Source organism: Carassius auratus, chromosome 35 (assembly GCF_003368295.1).
Source record: "Carassius auratus strain Wakin chromosome 35, ASM336829v1, whole genome shotgun sequence".
NCBI lineage: Eukaryota > Metazoa > Chordata > Actinopteri > Cypriniformes > Cyprinidae > Carassius > Carassius auratus.
In genome coordinates this window covers 5,355,162-5,376,205 of record NC_039277.1, presented here as the reverse complement: position 1 = coordinate 5,376,205, position 21,044 = coordinate 5,355,162, and the positions used below count along the sequence as shown (strand labels likewise).

Sequence of the window (21,044 nt, the reverse complement as noted above, 5' to 3'; positions counted from 1 at the left end):
ACAACAGTAATATTATTTGAACATAGAAATGGATTTAAAGTTATTTCATGACTTTTATTTGAATGGATATTGCCATTTTCATCATGTTTCCGGTTGCTGCACCAATTTCTAACTTCAAAAACTAACCTAAAAATGTTTATTTAGGATAATTGCTTTGCCAAGTATTTTTATCACATTTAATAATGCTTGGCAAACACTTGGTGAGGCATTGTGGGAGGAAAATAACACCCATAATTTAATCAATGATACATGTTGACAGGAATTGCACTTGTACGAGTTAAAGTACTAGATAACAATGCTTATATAAGTTGTATTATATTTTTCATGTCATATTTTTCTCATACATTATTAGTTAACAACAGAAGTGTCAATATGCTCAAAATACACATCTAAAGTGCACTTAAGTCATTGGCCATGCAGCAAACAAAGTGTCAAGAACATTTCAAAAGCACTTGGAAATGACCACCGGTCTCTTGAAACAAGACTTACAGGCGTCTTACAGGCCTCAAGGGCCTGCCTGTCCCTGAGTGAGGGGTTTGATTGGACCTAATCTCTCTTAGTGCAGGTCTATGGTCATTTTTCTTTTTAGTACCAAGCAAATGCTTCGTACCATGGACCATGGAAACCAAAAATTATTCAAGCTGTCATATTTCAACCTACAAGCAAAAGCAGGTGACATTTCTAATCTATAGGAAACAAATTAGACATTTTCAAGGCTTTGTTTTTGTTTCCAAACTCGTATATAATAGTAAAAGTGAGCTTCTGTATATTTTTAAACAAACAATAAATCTAAGTTAAGTATAATTCCACATTAAATCTCATGCCCTTATAAGCCTGATGTCTCAGTTCTGGAGCGCTTTCAAAACAGGGAGTAGCAGTACCATAAAAAGCTATACACACACACACACATTCACACAATCTCTGAGCATAGAATGAGATTAATGCATGTGTAATCTCAGTGGAATGCGCTGTTTCAGAGCCCCAGCTGTACCCGAGCACAAACCATGCAGGTTATAATCCTCATCCACTGCATGCGTGTACATATGAAACCGAGAAGAGCAGAAGTACATAATAGACTGGTCTTTGGTTGAAGCTTCAGGTCAGGTCACGTGTGTGCTATGTTGTGTGCCTGTTGTAGTCCTTTGGTTATTTAGAGTGAAAATGCACAAAATGTGAAAGTGTCTATGGCATCTTCTTTTTAGTCTTGACAAGGCCTTTCTCTACGAGGCAGCGGTAAAACTCCTGGATATACGTGTACACACACTTCCAGTCGGGCTCTCGCATCCGCATCAAGTCATCAACGTCCAGCAGCCGAGGACAGTCAGCTAGTCTCCTACACGCATAAAGACAATTACTCATTTTTAGGACCATTATGTTTTTTTTTTTTGTTTTTTTTTTGCATGGTGACATTGTTTTCATGAATTATGCTCTTATTTGGCACGCAAAGATGGATGCAATAAAAAGTGTCAAATCTTACTCTGCAGTCTTGAAAGCCTTCTCAAAGTTGGCCCTGCGATCATTGGGGTCAAGAGTGCAATACTCAAAGCCCTCTGGGAAGAATCTGTGCACCAGGGCACAAAACGCCAGACCGTCTGCCCAGCTGGACGAGAAATTTTGGATGTGCACACCCTAAACATAAAAACAAGAAAAAGAGGGAGAATCACAACAAAGCTGTGAAGAAGAAGAAATAAATAAATTATTTGTTTTGCATTGTTTAAATGATAAATCACACCTCACACCTAATTTTCTAAATTTGCAAAAATATATATATATATATATAAAAAAAAAAATTATACCTCCAGTATTTGTTCAGTTTATTTTGATTTACACAAACATACACACACACGCACACACATACACACACACACACACACACACAAAAATAATAATAATTTAAAAAAATACAGTATTTGGTTGTAATAAAGGGAATAAAAATTGAGAATTTAAATTAATTATGCGTTACAGCAATGACAATAAGTAAATAAAAATAATTTCATAATGCCAAAAATCTTTATAGTCATAAAATCGTTTTTTTTTTTTATGTCAATGTGTAATTTCTTATATTTTTGGGTGAAATGTGACCTGGATGTTTCCGTGAGATTCACACTAGGAGGCTAGCAGAGCCTGAGACATGTAGCAAAACAGAAACGGTTTGATTTGATCTTGTTTTGTCTCTTCAGGCCCACCTCATATGGTTCAGTCTTGACTCGGCACCAGTCCAGCAGCATTTGTTTGACATCTTTGGTATTTGGGCCCCCGACTGCCGAGCCGCCCGGCACTTTAACCCTGGCCACATGGGACTGAGCCAGGCTTCAAGAGCAAAACAACACAATCGATCAATGGGATACGTCCCATGCTGCCGTCCTGTAATGACTCTAGGAATGACTCACCTGCCCACAGTTTTTGGAGAGGAAGTAGAGGTTGGTGGAGAAAATGTTTTTGCCTGAGCCATCCCTGTACCAAAGTAAGGTAAAAAGAGATAGGGACGGTTATCAAAGCCTTGCAGATTGAAGAGCAGGTACATAATGTTCAGATCCTCATGAATAATGTTCACTCACTCTGTGCATTGTACTGAACTCCGCTCGTAACATTAGCGGATTTCTGGTCCTTATTCAGACCAGCAGCTGTCTTTCCTCCACCAGCCTGCTGATGCAGGGTCTCCATTCGAGCCGCCCGCTCTCTATCACGCCGCTCTGACAGAAACAAAGGAGTTTAACTCAAAAAATTAATAAAAAATAGGTATCTAATAGATTTCACTATTTATTTAAGATTCCTGGAAAAACAACAAAAATACATAGCAGCAAAACTTTATTCCTGTGATCACATGCCTTCAGAAATCAGATTAATATACTGTTGTGCTGCTCAAGAAACATTTCTGATTATTATCAATGTTAAAAACCATTGATAATAATCAGAAATGTTTCTTGAGCAGCACAACAGCATATTAATTTGATATCTGAAGGCATGTGATCACAGGAATAAAGTACATGATAAAGTATATTATATTCAAATAGAAAATAATTATTTTAAATTGTAATATTACAAAATATACAGTTTTACTGTATTTTTGATCAAATAAATGCAGCCCTGGTGACACAAGAGACTTTCAAAAAACATTAAAAACCTCAAATCTAAATTTTTTATGCTATTATTTGACAAAAAAAATAGAATTATATTTATTATAAAAAGATAAGAACATTATATTAAGACAACAATAACCTTTTTGATTGCATTATTTTATTAATTTGATCTTTTGCTTTATTGCATGAATTCTTGCCAATTAAAGACAAAACCAGTTCATTTTTTTTATTACTATGATTTAAAATCTCTTATTACTGTAATGCAAAAATACTCTTAATTTATTTTAAATATCATTATAATTGAAATTGTACGTGTTTTATATGATGGTAGCATTTGTTGCACTCTTCAACTCATGTTCAGTTAGTTTTAACAGTATGGTAATACTAATGATGAATATGATAATGAGATAAAGATAATGAAACTTGAATGTTTATTAACACTAAGTAAAAAAAGGGGGCAGGAGGTGCATTATGACATTATTTTCATGACAATTGATCACATTTCCCAAAGCTGCATTACTGTAACACAAAAAAATCTCATTGACAGTGATGAGAATTGCCCTGTCCAGATACTTTCCCCCCACTAAGTATGACTAATTAACATAAATACTAAAGACAGTACAGCAGATTATGAATTATGTTTACAGTAACATCACAAAAAAAAACTTCATTTTCTTTATGCAAAATACATTCATTTATTTTGGCTTAAATGTGTTCAGTATTTCTGACTATTTCGTGAGATTCACCCAAAAATAATCTGAGCCATATATACTGAATATGTGATATTAAGGACACGTCCCAGTCCTCACCCCTCTTTCTCTTCAGCAGTTCTCTCATGGCAGCGCGGATCATTTTCCTCTCCTCGAAATCCACAGCCTTATCTAGCTGGTACATGCAATGAACAGAAGGGAAACACTTTCCTAAATATGGTTAAGACAAATCATGATAACAAACCCACTGCGCCCAAAGCGCCATTAGTTGCCTCTTACCATATTATTAAGGATCTCTTCGTCCTCTATAGCTGCCAGCTGTTCGGCTGTCAGGGGACACGTCATATCAGGTTGCTCTTTGGTACCTGTCTCTAATGTTCCCTTCTCACCCTCCATCTTCAGTGAAAGCTGGGACAGAAGGAGGAACAGGACGTGTTGATGGAGCCAGGTTACGAGATGTGTGTATCTCCATGTGTACGTGGGGAAAGAACATCCGAATGGCAATGTCCAAATATTAATCTCAACATAAACAGAAACCATGCTGGTTGGCACTGACATTAGCCAGTGCTTTAGGATGTTTCTCGCACCTTCAGCCCATAGTCCTGTAAACAACTGAGACTCAAAGGCAAAAGACATCTGTGGAATATTTTATATAATAAATGTTTTAATTACTTCAGTTCAGTTAATGAAAGTGGGGTCCAACATTAGACCCCTTCGATTTACATTGAATGAAAAAAAAATATATTTTTTTTTTGTTCTGTTTTTGTGTGAACTATCCCTTTAAGACATATTTAAAATGTTTTAATATCACTGCATCAGATAGAAAATATCAAACCAGGCATTCATTTTTAATCAAAAAAGATTTTCTTATGTTTTGAATGATATATCCTGTTCAAAATGAAGTATAAGGGCATTTTGTGGTTGTCTACAGAGCCCTCAAAGGCTGGTGATGGAAAAAATAAGAGATGGGAGGAAAAATAAAACATAAATTTCAATGCTTTGTGTTCACTCACAAAACTTTTAAATTCCTTTTGCAAAAGTTCCCCTGTGTTCCCCAAGAAAATCAGTTTGCTTATTTGTCCTCCTCCTTTCCAACTTCTTTTCTTTATCAGTTTTATCTTCTTACAAATGTTTTGCATTTGTTCATGAAACTGTTGGTTCTTAAAACTCAGCAATTATTGCATTCATCCGAAAACCTTCGCATTCGCTCACCAAAATCACAGTACATACATGACATGTGAAAAGTGAATTAATTAATTAATTGTGGCTACAAAATAAGAATTTCTTCCCACAAGTTATTAATTAGTTCCTTTGTTTTAGGTAAATCATGTCCATGTGGTACTAATTAGTTCCCACAATCTATTAATCAGTTTCATCATTTTAGTTAAATGGCCACAATTTTACTAAATTAAAATAAGGGGACAAAATAGTACAATTTGGCCACACTAATGTTTTGCATTCCCCCAAACTCTGCGTTCACTCACAAAAGCATCAAAATATAGTTTATTTGCTCCCATGTCATGTTTTGTGTTCTTTTGTGAATGAATGCAGCATTTCTTGGGGGAATGCAGAGCATTGAAATATAATTTTCATATAATTCCCCTTTAGGGGACTTAGTTGTCATACATAAGTGGATCATGTTCATAGTTAAAGCAATAAATTACACTGAAGGACACCTGTGTTGACCAGTTGATTAAAAGTCAAAGCAAAAGAGAGAAGCTCTGTGATTGCAGATGCCTCAGGCGTCCAGATACACTTTGGTGCTGCTTTATGTTAGGATCTGTTGGGTATTATGTGTGGGGTAAAAGCTAGCACAATGGGTAATGTTGTTTCTGCATCCCAGGATACAGTTTTACCCTAATAGCACATAATAATGTCGACAGAATTTATATAACCGCTCAACAACAATTTGCTCTCACACTGATCTAATAGCTGTTATGTAATCACACAATCATTACACTGAAAGATGGATGGAAAAAAAGTTCTTGTAAAATCTTGCAAAAATGACAAACAGAAAGATGTAGCTCACCGATCTCGCAGCAGCTGTCCGAGAGGAAAGGTCTTGCAGTCGGATCTGTGTGATCACTTACACTCAGCTCAACTCAGATGCTGGACTGACTGAGTTTTTCAGAGCCACCGTGAGACCCCTCCCACCCGACCCCTCCACCTCAGCCTCTTCTGAAGGGACCAGGAAAAAAAAGTGGAAAGAGCAGAATGGGACATTAAGTATTAGTGACGTATTTGGCACTGCTTCTCCTGATCTTTCTCTTCTGTCGGTCTTTACTCACAAGATCACACTGGGTCATCATTTCATCTAAACACTCTCACTTTCAGAAGGGGCATCAGAGTATTTATACATTTGAAAACCAGAGGAAAGGAAACATTGAGATTAATGGTTCTCCCCCAGCATGCTGTGTGCTGACAATGATTGTATAAGCAGGTGGCCTGGCTCTACACAAAACTAAACAGTGAATGAGGGGACAGATGGAGAACACGGCCTTATTAAGGCATAAGAGTGATGTTGCCTAGCAGCATCTCTATGTTTACACAGGTCAGACACATCCTTTTCTCCTATGCAGACATAAACATGCTCATCATGGCGTTTATCTACAAAAGCAGGGGCCAGAAGTGTCATTGGCACATCTACATCTTCATGTTCACACCATTACAGTGTGATGGAGGCGTTCTGTGTGTGTAAAGATAAAGCAGTGTTTGGCTCCAGCTAGTGGTGGCTGATGGGAATCTCCGTCAGTTGCTGGCAGAGGTGAGCTAGCATGACACATGGAAACAGTGAGGGTGAAGGAAACCTTGACTTAGACTGGATGTTTAGTGAGTCATTGTGACTAATGTGGCATATTAATAATACACAAGTGGTGCTGTTATAGTGACGGAGTCGTGCAAAGGCACTTACAATGTAATGATTCATAACTTTTAACATGCTAGTTTTGCTAAACTGTGCAGCGTTATGTTGTGACACCAACAAAGTTGTACATTTGTAAATAGCTTTACACAGAAAAGGTTGGTCAATTATATTTTTCACGCTAAAATTATGTTAACATGCATATTGTGGCATGTTATTATATTGGCTATTTTGAAAGCTAATATTTTAATGGCCCTTTCATCTCCATTTTAAGTTTTTCAGTATTTTTTTTTTTTTTAAGACAGGAAAACAAAATCCCAGACCATACTAGACCACTATCATCCTAGCATGTTTTAACACATAACATGGTATTTATTATGTTTTAACAAGCTACTATCATACTTTAACATATTGCTAACATATTTTTTTAGCATTTTTTAACATATTTCTAACATCACAACACATTGCTAACATATTTTAACATGTTTCTAGTATGACTTACCATGTTGCTAGCATGTTTTAATGTTTATAATTAAATGTTGCTGGCATGATTTACCATATTTCTAACATTTTAACATACTACTAGCATGTTTTAACACATTGCTAACATATTTTTACATTTTAACATGTTTTAACATAATTCTAACATTTCAACAGATTGGAAACATGTTTTAACATGTTTCTAGTATGATTTACCATGTTGCTTGCATGTTTTAATGTTTATAATTAAATGTTGCTTGCATGTTTTAACACATTTCTAACATTTTAACATGCTACTAGCATGTTTTAACACATTGCGAACATATTTCGACATTTTAGCATTTTTTAACATATTTCTAACATTTCAACAGATTGTGAAAATGTTTTAACATGTTTATAGTTTGACTTAATGTTGCTAGCATGTTTTAACATATTTCTCATTTTAACATGCTACTAGCATGTTTTAACACATTGCTAACATTTTTAGCATGTTTTAACATATTTCTAACATGTCAATAGATTACAAATAGTATGTTTTAATGTTTAGAATTTGATTTAATGTTGCTAGCATGTTTCTAGCATGTTTTAACGTCTAACATATTTTAACATTTTAAGCATGTTTTAGAATATTTCTAACATTTCAACACATTGCTAACATGTTTTAAAGGGTGTCTAGTATGATTTACCATGTTGCTAGTATGTTTTAATGTTTATAGTTGGATTTAATGTTGCTAGCATTTTTAAGCATGTTTCTAACATGTTTTAACATTTCAACATATTGCTAACATGTATCATCATTTTCTAGTATGATTGTCATGTCATGTATGTTTTAACATATGTATAGTTTGATTTAATGTTGCTAGCATGTTTCTTGCATGTTAACAACATATTTCTAACAAGGTTTAGCATCCGGCTAACTAATACTAAAATAGCATACTGTTATACTGATGTGTGACAGCAAAAAGCATGAGACTCTATGCTTTTTGTACCAGTATATTAACAGTTTTTTATTATTGTAAAATACATAAATAGAATAAAATAAGCATTTACATCTGATATTTTGCTGACATCAGAAACCATATATACACAGGAGCCATACAGTTATGCAAATCATCAGTGCAATTTTGCACTGCAAGCAATAAAAGACACATCAAAACCATCAGTGTTGAGATCTCAGCATTTGAAACATCATCTGGTACATTAGTGACCCAGTAAGATTTCTGCAAATTCTTCACAGGAATAAGCAATAATCTGAGGTATTTATCTGACAAGCCTCACCTCATATTTGACGGTGAAGAGTAAAAAGTATCAGAAACTTTACTTACTTTGTTGACAAGTATTTTTTATAGTAATTGAAGTTGACCGCTGTGTTTATGACGAACATTACACAGTATGAATACGCAGTGCCACTTGCAGTATTAAAGGGATACTTCACCCAAAAATTAAAATTCTGTCACCATTTACTCATCCTCAGTTCGTTCCAAACCTGTATAAGTTGCTTTCTTATGTTGAACATAAAAGAAGATATTTTGAAGATTGCTGGAAATCAAACAGTTGGTGGTTCCCATTGAGTTCCACAGTAGGAAAAAAAATACAATGGAAATCAATAGGAAACACCAACTGTTTGATTACCAGCAATCTTCAAAATATCTTCTTTTATATTCAAAATAAGAAAGCAACTCATACATGAGGGTGAGTAAATGATAACAAAATTTTCATTTTAGGGTGAACTATCCCTTTAAGGTCCGGTCACAAAAGCCCATTGACTACTGTCAACAGTGTAGCAATGTATGAAGCACAGTTTACACAGAGGTCACATTTAAACAAATCAGCTTTCTGTTGGTCAATGAGGCGAATTTGCATGAAGAACATGTAGGGAAAGTTTATACCCTTATGCAAATCAATTTTAGTGATCTACAGTAAATGTGACTGGACCTTTAGACTGGTGTATCAGCTAGGCTATTTAATGGACCATTTTAAATTGATTGCTGTAGACCATTAATTATGCATGCATTGCCAATTAACCGAAGTGTTAGCACCCCTTTGTGTAAATTTCAAAATATACCACCATAAACAATTAATAACACAGCAAATAAACTGCCGTTCATCGATTGATGTTGTGTGATGCTTTTCCTATGATGCTCTTATAATGAGTGCAATCACTGAAGCATGGATGGATAGTTGAGACCTTAATAAATAAAGCTGAAAAGGCTGGTGTTCCTCATGAAATCAGCCCTCAGGTAGGCACACTTGAATCAGTGTAGGCTTTTACCATGGCTCCATAAGACTACACTTTAAAGATACATTCACGTCCTCATTCATTTCCAGTTAGCCAAATCTAAGAACCCAAAAATGGCTCGACTGAGTTATGATACTAAACCCCAGCTTTGAATTCCCAGCACGCTGAGAAACAGGCAAACTCTCATATATTTGCATCTAATGCACTTCAATTCATTAAAAACTAAGTCATAGTAATAATGTTTTCTATCCAGCAGATGGCAACAAAACTCTGAGGGAATGACCTTGATATGTACCTTGGTCTAGAACTTCTGTTAGTGTGAATTTTTTTGTAAGAGCATCAAAACGCATGAATCGAAGTGGAGGGAAATGAATAATACTGTTCAGCAGGTGTCAATAAATCAATAGAACTAATCAATCAAGAAACTAATGAAAAATCATGGGCACCCACTCAGAGGAGACCAGCAATAGCAAGGAGGCCTTTAGTTGAGGACAATGAATGAATATCATTTTGATTTCTCCTAAGAGATCATAGTGTGCCAAAGATGTATGATACATGATATATAAATAATTACCTGCACTGGGAATTACTGAAGAGGCACCAGTTTAAACCTGCCTGCCTATGATGGAACATGATTGTATTCATACAGCTTATTTATAAAAAAAAAAAAAATTCATATTTTAACAAAAAAATATACATATATTCTTAGAACATTTCCTAGTTCTCCTTACTGACTGCAATGTGAGAAAAAGTGTCAAACCAAATCATTCGGATGCATTGCAGTAATGACATAAGAAAAACATATTTGTATTAATTAGAAGAAGAATATTAGCTGACTGTTTCTTCTAAACCAGAGAGGTATAAAACAAACGTCTGAATAGTGCACCAAGCTGAATAAAAGTGAACCCGAGCGAGGATTCAGTATTCTTGCTCGTCTCCATTATGTAAACATAACCAAGATAAAAACTGATAGTGCTGTAACGAACACAGGATACAGAAATCTGCCTTTAAAGTACCGTCCCATATCACCAAATCAAGACGGCTGATACAGTATCTAAAACTACATTATTCCTATGTATTGTTTGTGTGTGTGTCCATCTCTAGTATTCAGAAAGTGCGAACAAGTCCAGTAACAGCTATACTGACCGTTAAAGAGGACCCGAGCAAATGGAGCAGTTGTATTTCACAGTGCATTAGATAAACATACAGTCACAGAATGAATATGGCAGGATACTGGAGATCTTCCTGATGCTCTTGCAGGAGTTTTTACACACTTAGAAGTGTGTGTTGGCAAAAACAGAGATAATAAAATCCAAACAAACGGTTGCAGTCAGCATCTGCTAAAAAAAAGGCATGTGTTCACTCCTTCAGTCAGTCTCTGGTAGATGGTGCTTCTCCATTGGAAGGTTGACTTAAAAAGATATATTGGCACAGTGAGGAAGTACTGGGGGAAACTACACCTCCAATATCACCATCATCTTCATCATCGCCGCCAACCAGGAGACCTCGTATCTGATCAGACTCCATATTAAACCAGCGAACACTGGATGATTCGGTTCCAAAATCTAGTCAACTGCGTTAGAAGGCATCATAGACCCACTCCCGGCATGAAGGCTGATCCATCTTCATCGAAGCATCCTAGTATCAAAACTACATATATCTTTTATGATACATACTGCACTGTGATGAGCTCAGTGGAAAAATAATTTTTTTATCCAAAAATGGTAGACAAATTAGGGAAACATTGAATGTAAATATAAAGGGCTGAAATGTATCAATGAAACAGTTCAATCTAATTAAAAATAGACAATTTTTTCCACTATTTTTGTGCTCTGTTATTTTATGCTTATTAATATATTACAGTATTAGTTTAGCAACATGCTATCGCTAAACTTTAATCCCAAAATATACTTTGTTTGTATGTGCGCAGACTGACGTTTCTAATCGCACATGCTCTGTACAGTCAACTCACAGGTGAGTCTTAAATCAGTTTGCACTAATTAGTTTGTCCACAAGGTGGCAACTTTAAAGTAACAATTAAAAAAAAAAAAAATTTATTAATACATCAAGTTAAACTAAAATGAGAAATGTTGTCTCTGCAACTAGCTAAAATAATACGAAAATAAAACTTTAGTGATATTTTACTTCATTTATCATTTATTTAACATTTTTATGGTTCTAGTTTCAGTTTTAGTTAACTATAGTAACTCTGCTCCAAGCTTCTCTTTTTCATCTAAAGAAAGTGGTTGTTTCATTTTGTGCTCCATTACAAGAAAACAATTCTGGTGTTTGTCTATAGACAGCAGCACTGCAGCTCACTAGGTTTTGGAACTCAGCCTTCAGTCGCTTCAGTCTGATTTCTCATGGACCTGATTATCTGTCCTCTCTTCTGCAGATAATTCTTCTTCTGAACAAGGTTCTGGAGTCTCTGATATGCTCGAGTCACAAGCCACGTCCTCTCCACTGCCACCGGTTGGTGTCCTGTCTCTCCGTGCATCGATGTAAGCTACGATGATCTCTGAGTTCTGGTAGATGATCATGCCTGAGAGGGTGAGCGCAGCTCCAGCACAGCTAAGAGCCGTCAGCTCGTGCCCAAACAGCAGCTGGGACAGCAGCAGGTTCCCCACCACATTCAGGTTCCCCAGGATGTTCAGCGTGACAGCGGAGGTCAGGGTGATGACACAGCAGCTGGCCAGGTTGTAAAGCACTGAGCCCAGGCAGCTGAGCAAGATGAAACCCCAGAGGTGGTGGTCATACTGGAAAGGGGACTGCAGCGCGGCCCAGTTCTCCAGAGCCAGGGCGGCTACGGCCAGGATGCAGAAGCTGGGGATGGACATCAGATACAGCAGGAAGACAGAGTTGATCTTCTCCTCCTGGAGCAAGATGCCTGATAATTATACATATACAAAAGAAAGAATGTTTCAGTTGAGCTATTATACCTCTATATGTAGTTGCTCAGCACTGACACATTTTCTTGCCATCTGGATAGTCATTTACTAAAGCACATGCTGAGCTACGGTGCGATGTATACAGTAGACAACCTTGACCTCTGCTGCAATGGTCACAGCTAAAATAGGCCACTGAAACATAAAACCTACAGATGACCTACATATGCCTACATGGAGTATCTCTCCATATATATAAGTACGATGAAAATACAGTTCAGGGTAAGCTGTGCAGCGCCAAGCTGTCACACAAATCTACAACAAATACAATGCGCTATCATCTAAAATGTGTACATAAAATATCTGGCGATAACAGAGCAGAAACTCAGACGAGCATTGAATCACTTGCCGTAAGACCTAAATGCAATGCAGGCAGAACCGAGAAGACGACAAAGCTGTTCGCTGAAATGGTGATGAAAGATTTGCTGCCCATTCGTTTCAGGGACAGAGAAGGTTTACTTGTCCAGTGGTACCTGGCTGTTCCTGCAACATCTGTTCCAGCGGAGCGAATTTATTCCTCTAAATGTGAACAGGCTGCACACTCAGCTCTCATCTGAGCACGTAGACCGACTTATCTTTTTGCATAGACATTTGAATGTTTCACCGGTCGTGGTAAATATAATATCCATTTTTTAAATAATATTATTATTTCAGTTTTGAGCTTTAGCCATAGTTAAAATATCTAGGATATTTGGTCTCTGTTTTATACCTCATAATAGTTGTTTAGTTAAACGTGGTGAACTTTTTTCTTTATTTTTTAAAAACTACGTTTCACCGCTGGATCAAAATATGCTGCTAAAGTTATACTGGAAGACAATGTTTTGTAAAAAAAAAATGCAGTTGAATAAAGTAGCAAAAAAAGAAAAAGTATCTTTGTGTGTTAATTTTTAAATCACAGACAAATAATGAAATGGTCTTTATAAAATAAAAATGCACTGGATATATTTGTAGCCTATTAAACATGTTCGTAGAGATGACGAAAATTATTTGTTTGTAATAGTTTTTATCTTAAATATATTTTAAATCTTATTCAATTATTTAGCAATAATCAGTTATTTCCATAGTGTTAAATAATATTTAAATAATATTTTGGTTGATCAGAAAGTGCAAATTTAATACAAAATATTAATTAAATATTAGAATACTACATAAGAAATAACGATAGTGACACTAATGTGAATTTATTGTACTTTCGTGTTTGTAAAGCGCAATCCGAGTTACACTTTCGGTCAATTTCACATCTGCATGGGCGATTTATTTTTTTTTTCCAGATAAAAGTTGCTAGAGCTAGTCTATATCTGATTAATTAACATGAACAATTATGCTGAAATCGCTGCATATCAGCGATTCGTTTCATGCTCATATAAGCAATGCACGATAATGATATTTCTCTTAAATGTTTTATTTTTCTATTATTATTGTTATTATTTTATTACTGATGTTATAATAATGCAGCCGAGCTTTTTTTCCGTCATATTTCTGGGCATAATTCAATTCATATGGCTTCGAAAACGCGCAGGTGGTGTATGGAAAATAAAACTTAACTTAAAAATACAGCTTTATTACAACTATTACACTTAATAACGTAGATGAAAATATAACACAAATCTGCCATACATTTATAATGAGAACTTTATAGGAATCTATAGTAAAATCTGTCCTTGCCCATCTTTCAGCGCGCTGTCATGAAAACGCATCAGCGGGAGCTCGCGCGCTCTCTCTCTCTCTCTCTCTCTCTCTCTCTCTCTCTCTCTCTCTCTCTCTCTCTGTCTAACGCATAACTTAGCATCCTATTGTGCTGATACAAGTTGTAATGTTACGTCTGATATGTATCTCAGCTTCCGTTTATTGGTATACTCTTCACCTCAGGCAGATATTTCGTGCTCCTTTATTAATAACATTGCTTCATCATAATCATAATCTAACCTGTCCTAATCATGTGTTCATGTTTTCAAGACAGATTTTCATGTCAGATTTTTATTTTTTTATTTTTTCATTTTCATAACAATCTTCAGATGTTTTCATTATATACATTATGGCCATGCCCCGCCCCCCGCATTAAGCCCCACCCCCGATTAATCGATTAATCGTTTTTGAAACCTATCGATATTAAGTAAAGATCACGTTCCATGAAGATATTTTGTATCTTCCAGATTCAATTTCGAGAAATTAACCTTTATGACTGATTTTGTGGTCCGTTGTCACACACACACACACACACATATACATATATATATATATATATATATAAATAATCAAACATTTTTCTGAATGAAAATGAGTAATTGCTAATTAATATCTCTGAATATCTCTGGGGGTTGTAAATTGTTTAAATAAATTTATAGACATTATGTAATTTATTTAATTCAGCTTAAAGTATTTTTCTGTATTTTCTTTTTTATTAATTATACATAATCTAAATGTCTACATTAAATTTATAATAATAACATTTTTGATGATATTTCCCCCTCTGGTTTAAATAATTAACCAATAATAAAAAAATTAAATAAATAATAATAACATATATTTGCCTATTTATTTAAAGGTGTAGTTAATAAATGAATTATTAAACATTTAGTTTTAATTTAATTTATTTTTTGTATTTTTACTGTTCATTGTATATGAATTGCACTATTTAAACATTATACATAATCTAAATGTCTACATTAAATTTATAATTTTAACATTTTTGATGATATTTTCCCCTCTGGTTTAAATTATATAAATTTCAAAATAAAATTTCAATCACAACATTAAATCATTATTATTATTATTATTATTATTATTATTATTATTAATAATAATATTATTAAAGTGATAATCACACCCTGACGAAGGCAAAAATATATTTGCCTTATTTTTTTTACATTATTATTAGTAGCAGAAGTAGCAGTAGTTCATGGTTTCCTAATATTGACCGGTCATTGCTGTACTGTACACATCGAACAAACAACGCTGACTTTGTTAAAAACAAGGCACTGCCCATTTAGATGCAGGATATGTTATGTAATTCTACAATGACTAAATAATTTTCTTTGACACACATAGCATTGAATAACATTAGCATATATGGCTGCGGCTGTATCTGACGAGATATAGTGTCATAAAAACACTAACAGTGTACAAAACAGGTTAGGCTTTGATGTTCTCAGGGCCAGACACCCACATAATCACTCTTGGGAGGAGGTCACTTAAACTAATGGAGCTCAACTGACTCTCATTTTAAGAAATCAAAAACAGTCAAGGGTCTAATCCCTATCGTTAGTGTGAGGTCATTTGTTATTTGGGAAATCGGGTTAGAAAAACAACAGCAGTGCTAACGGGTGAGTGTCAGGAACGGGATGTGCCAGCTTTTGGCAGACAGGACGTTCTCCTCTCGGATTCAGACACACACTAGGAACTTAAACACATAACCACCGGGAGATTGTGAACTAGACAAATGGGGAGACAAAAAATAGGCTTTGCTCTCTGGAACATTTGGTTAAGAATATTTTCACATCACTAAAACAGCCAGTGGCTTTTTGAATGATGATTAAGTTAGATACAGATTCAAATTCCTTTTTATAACTTTGTACACGTTTTATTGTCAAAGAGATCAGAAAAACGCTCTGCAGCTATGAGAAAGTGCATTATATGCATCCGACTTTTTCAATCATTTTTTTTTTTTTTTTTACAAAAAAATGTATACAAATATTAAATATAATAAATGAATAAGGGATTCTACAAAAAGCGGTTTATATCCAATTAAATATTTTGAAGCTGAACATGAGAATTAATCTATCAATTACTTTGACATTTACAGTTAAAATTCCCAATTATTTCCATGTTTTTTCCATGACTGTGAGAACCCTGAATCTATATGGCTAAATTGGTTCGCTAGGCTACATAATAATGAAGAATACTGCTGATCTGACAGTTATCCAGAAGACAATCATTGTCACCCTTCAAAAGGATGGATTTCTATTCCTAGGATTGCTATCAGGGATGGAAATTAACTTTTTCGTCCACTGGCCACTGTGGCCAAAACAACGCACATTGTTTTTAATATATCGTTTTTACGCGTCTCGTCATGCCAGAGCTGTCAAACATGTGTAGTGATACAATGTTGTTTCTACATAACAACTTAAAACCCTCTACGGACACCTTGGCAATTGAATCGCCATTGGCTAGTAATTATTTTAGTTTACTCGCCAGCAGAGCCGGATTATCCATAAGGGCACTTGGGCCAGTGCCAAGGGGCACCAACCATTCACAACAACTGTTTTATTATTACCTTAAAATTCTTAAAAGACCATAAATTGCTCGTTTATGAACACTAACTTAACAATAATAATAATAAATTATAAATAAATAAAGATTACATGACCACTATCAGTCCCCCCCCCTTCCGCCCCCAATCTGTCAGAGTTGAGTTGGTCCACAACAAGTACGCGCAAATGTGTAATTTTTTTAATGGCTACAGAAAATGAATAAAAATGGACAGACGTCAATTGAGTGGTTTTGCAAAAAGAAAGTTAAAGAAAGACAAGGACGCCAGACGTTTAGCTACAATTCTAAATGTTCCAGGGATCGAAAGGTTTTTTTAAAACGAGTGAAGAATGAGCTCAGAACGACAATGACACAGAAGCAATTGACTGCACTCTCGCTTGCTCTCCCTGTTTACCATTGAAGTTAAAGTTAAAACATTACCATCTCCAGCCGCCAGAGGGCGCTCTATGCTGCTCAGTGCACCTGTAGTCTACACTGAAGACATAGAGCGCCCTCTCGCGGCTGTAGACGGTAATGTTTTCTCTTGGTTCTGGATTCTAAATAAATTATAGCCCAGTGTGACTTATATAAGTTTTTTAGGACGTATTTTAGGACTGATGCGACTTAAACTTAGGTGCGATTTATAGTCCGAAAAATACGGTAGTTGTCGGGGGGTGGGGGGGGGGGTGGGGGGGGGGCCCTGCTCGCCAGTCAGTCAAACTTTATAATAATCAAGTATCATTTAAGAATAGAACTTTATTAATTAGAAGTAAACTTGATAACCATGTTTGAATGCTTATAGAGCTCGGGATCGTTGCGTGACGTCGCAATGCATTGTGGGAATCGCGGTACAGAAGTAGATGTACTGTATAGTAGGCATTAGGTAACGTTGGTCATTTGGTAATTAATTTTGATTATTTTTTGGAAAATGGTTCAGTATTGCTGTATTGTGAACTGCTGTAATCGGTTTCATGATCGACAGGGCAAACGCCTCGTGAATCATATTAGTTTTCAACATTTTCCTACTTGGAAAAAAAACACAAGGTGTCTGAAATCACCAAGAGGCGTCAGATGGCTTGGGTCGCCGCTGTACGGAGGGAAACCATCACCTTCGATAATATTATAATACATAGATACATACATTATAATACATTAATTTGCTTTTTGTGCTGACTATATTTAACAAATTTGAACAACTTGTTTAAAAAACAAATAAATAAAAAAAATGGAACGAACTTCAAAATAGGAAGTTAAGCGTCTTGTTTTGGTGAATGGTGGGTTGTGTCTGAGGTGAATGTTCGTCAATATTATACCGGATTACAGAACTACCGGATGAAAACAGTGGATTTTTGCAAGTATGATAGGTGAGTAATTACTCCTGAAGTGTGACAAACCCGCATAGACAAGCTTCATAGCTCGCAGAATCTGAGAAGTGTGTGTGTGTGTGTGTGTGTGTCACCACTGATGCTTGGTTAATGTTAACATTTCCTTAGTGAGAACGATTGTTTTCGCCACGTTTAATTTGCAGATCCATTTGTGATCTGCAGGTGAGCCTCCAGTGACTTTAAATTTTTTAATTGATCGGAGGTGTAAGCGCTCACTCCACAGACCCGGTAGGAGAAATTATCAGGGAAACTGAGGCTTGGTAAACTTTCATGTGTTCATAGGGATCGATTCCGCCTACAACCTCTTTTTTTTTTTTTTAAGTAGCGTTGTTTGGCTTCATTATTAAGTTTGTCCGTATAGGTATAGGCAACTTTTTTTGTCACGTTCTATAACTTTTTCTGGAGACCGGCTATTTATTATCTTATTACAAACCTGCTTTGCGATGCCTCTAAAATGGCCGCCGTTACCCACAATGCACCATTCCATAACGTCTACGCCCGAGCTCTATTAGTCGTTTAAACTGAACATTTTAACTGGACTGGTGGTGGTGCTTTTTTGGTCATTCATTGTTTCTGTAAAAAAAAAAATTGGGGAAAAAAATCTTACAAAAATACTGATAATACTGGATTCATGAATATTAATTAGGTTTTGTGCGTTCGCTCGAACTAATTTGCTGAAATCAAAACAGGGACGATAATAAGTGAGCGCCAGCCAATGAGATTGCCATTTGCGCATTAACTCCACCCACTACCGGAAAAACCAGCTGTTCTTGAAAGCTGAAATCTTTCACAGGAACGCTGTTATTTTGACAGGAAAATACAACAAATAATATTGTTTAAATGTAACACGTCAATCCCCTCTCTCTCTTTCTCTGTGTGAGTGTAAGAGAAAGCAACGGCGATTTGTGCGCCTTAACACTAGAGTTTCAGGTACATTATACAGGTGCGTTGCGCATCCATTGAGAAAAAAAAAGCACTGTAAATAACCAACAAATATATCACTCCGCCGGCGTCACTAACTTCAGCTGCAAACACTGTACTGGGAACAACTATTTTTATTTACCCGCCACGGTGGCCGGTAGGCGAAGCAAGTTTAACCGCCACAACACAAAAAAAATCACCCGGATTTGGCTGGTGGCGGGTGCTAATTTCCATCCCTGGTTGCTATGGTCACACAGGTTTGTTTACCCATTAAACTTGTGACCACGAGAAAAATGTGTTCCCTCAACATGACAAGTCATATTATCACTTTCCCGCGAGTTATGATGTCGTGGCCGCGACAAAACTATGTGGACCGACCAATGCATCTCCCGGGCACCGTATGAGTGAACCATTCATTAAAATTGAATTGTTCGAACGAACCGGTTCGCTTAAATTATTCTAACATTCTTAATGCTTTATTACTTTATTGAAGAACCCCTTTCCTCTAGTGTGTATATATAATGTTTAACTTATTATTCATTGTACTCTATAACTGTTTATATATATATATATATATATATATATATATATATATATATATATATATATATATATATATATATATATATATATATATATATATATATATATATATCATTGTGCCCTGCTTTATATGGCAATGGCATTAATAATGATTACAAAATAAAACGTACTTTGTTGAATGGTTTTTACGCCTCTTAACATGGTGGCGGCGAACACGAACAGGCAGCCGGTCTGGTCGAACTGGACCTCGCCCATGATGCTGAACGACGCCCCGAGGCAGATGGGCATCATCGCGGTGTACTTCAGGAAGTGGTGCTGCTTCCCCAGAATCAGAGTGGAGATAGCCAGCGTGAACAGCGGCGTTGTGGTGTAGATCATCTGCGCGAACGAGAGCTGCACATAATTGAGTCCCACGTTGCCAAACGCGATACTGGCACAGAAGGTCAAGCTCAGCAGGAACACCTTGCATTTGGCGCTGGTGGTTAAATCCTGCTCCCCGACGCCTCTGTGTCGGATCACCCTGCACTTGATCAGTCCGTAGTCCACCACGATGGCCGTCAGCATGTGGAGGGCTGACAGAAGCAGCGGGTATCTGAAATTGTACACGGCGAATATCCATTTGTTGAGGCTGGATATAGTGGTGCCCGTCACCAGCCACACGGACACAGCGAACATGAGGTGCAACATTTCTGGAGGCTGCCTGCCCCTCTTCTTCTTCCCGGCGTCCCGGGTCTCCTCGCACGTGGTGGAGGGGCCATCGGTACTGATCATGTTCGCTTCATCGTCGCACCTACAGGGTAAACACATCTCAAGTTCGCAACGTAAATACATCACTCATGTCCGCAAATCCATAAACGTATTAAACGAGTCGTAAGCAGCCTATTCATTCAGTCACTGTTGAAGCAACAGAATGTAATGTAATGTCCTGCCTGACTCAACCCCCCTATAGCAACCGCGTGTTTTGGAAGCGGTCAGAAACAACATTCCGGGTTGTCTACACGTTTTATTATGTGAGGCGGGTCTAGTTTGAGACGTAAGGCTCTGGCGTTTGTTTGCGCGAATGAATCGGTTCATTTGAAAGGATATTGGCTGATTCTTTCACTGTCTCGAAATAGCATCTTAATATGACTAAATAATATGCTATGCATTCTTTATTGTAAGAAATGTAAAAATAAATAAAAATAACATGGAGATATATAATAAAAAGGTTTAATAAAAAATTAGACAAATAAATAAAAAGGTATATACATTTAATAAAAAAAGATTTGGGGGGTTTCCATGGAATGTAAAAAAATTAAAACCCCAGACTTCGAGGGATAGTTCAACCAAAAATGAAATTTATTTCAAAAATTTCTGTGGAAAATAAAAGACAATTTGAAAAATTTCATAATATTTTTTTTCTGACAATGGAAACCAATGGTCACCAAAACAAACTAAAGAAAGTCATACAGGTTTAAAAGGACGTGAGGGTGAGCAAATTATTACAGGATTTAAATTTGGGGGTAAAACTATCATTTTAAAGAATCAGCGAATGAATCATTTGATTCAAAAGATTCGAGTCATTGGAATAAATCCCCACCTTCTTTCACTGTCTATGATCCCCAGCACCACACAGACCGTAGGAAAATTTAAC

General features: G+C 36.2%; 2 protein-coding genes across 2 annotated transcripts; both read right to left on the bottom strand.

Moving 5' to 3' along the window:
• Positions 1 to 201: 201 nt before the first annotated feature.
• Positions 202 to 5,983, bottom strand: LOC113054143 (smoothelin-like). The gene is made up of 8 exons (XM_026219492.1): positions 5,820 to 5,983; positions 4,070 to 4,198; positions 3,890 to 3,965; positions 2,559 to 2,693; positions 2,391 to 2,454; positions 2,187 to 2,310; positions 1,478 to 1,629; positions 202 to 1,333 (listed from the first exon to the last, which is right to left on the bottom strand). The coding sequence occupies exons 2-8, from the start codon at positions 4,184 to 4,186 to the stop codon at positions 1,183 to 1,185; spliced, it is 819 nt and encodes a 272-aa protein (XP_026075277.1). The 5' UTR covers positions 4,187 to 4,198; positions 5,820 to 5,983; the 3' UTR covers positions 202 to 1,182.
• A 5,523-nt stretch (positions 5,984 to 11,506) lies between these two features.
• On the bottom strand, positions 11,507 to 20,370 carry LOC113054135 (solute carrier family 35 member E4-like). The gene is made up of 2 exons (XM_026219482.1): positions 19,582 to 20,370; positions 11,507 to 12,256 (listed from the first exon to the last, which is right to left on the bottom strand). Exons 1-2 carry the CDS (start codon positions 20,240 to 20,242, stop codon positions 11,718 to 11,720), a joined length of 1,200 nt encoding a protein of 399 aa, XP_026075267.1. The 5' UTR covers positions 20,243 to 20,370; the 3' UTR covers positions 11,507 to 11,717.
• Positions 20,371 to 21,044: the final 674 nt, after the last annotated feature.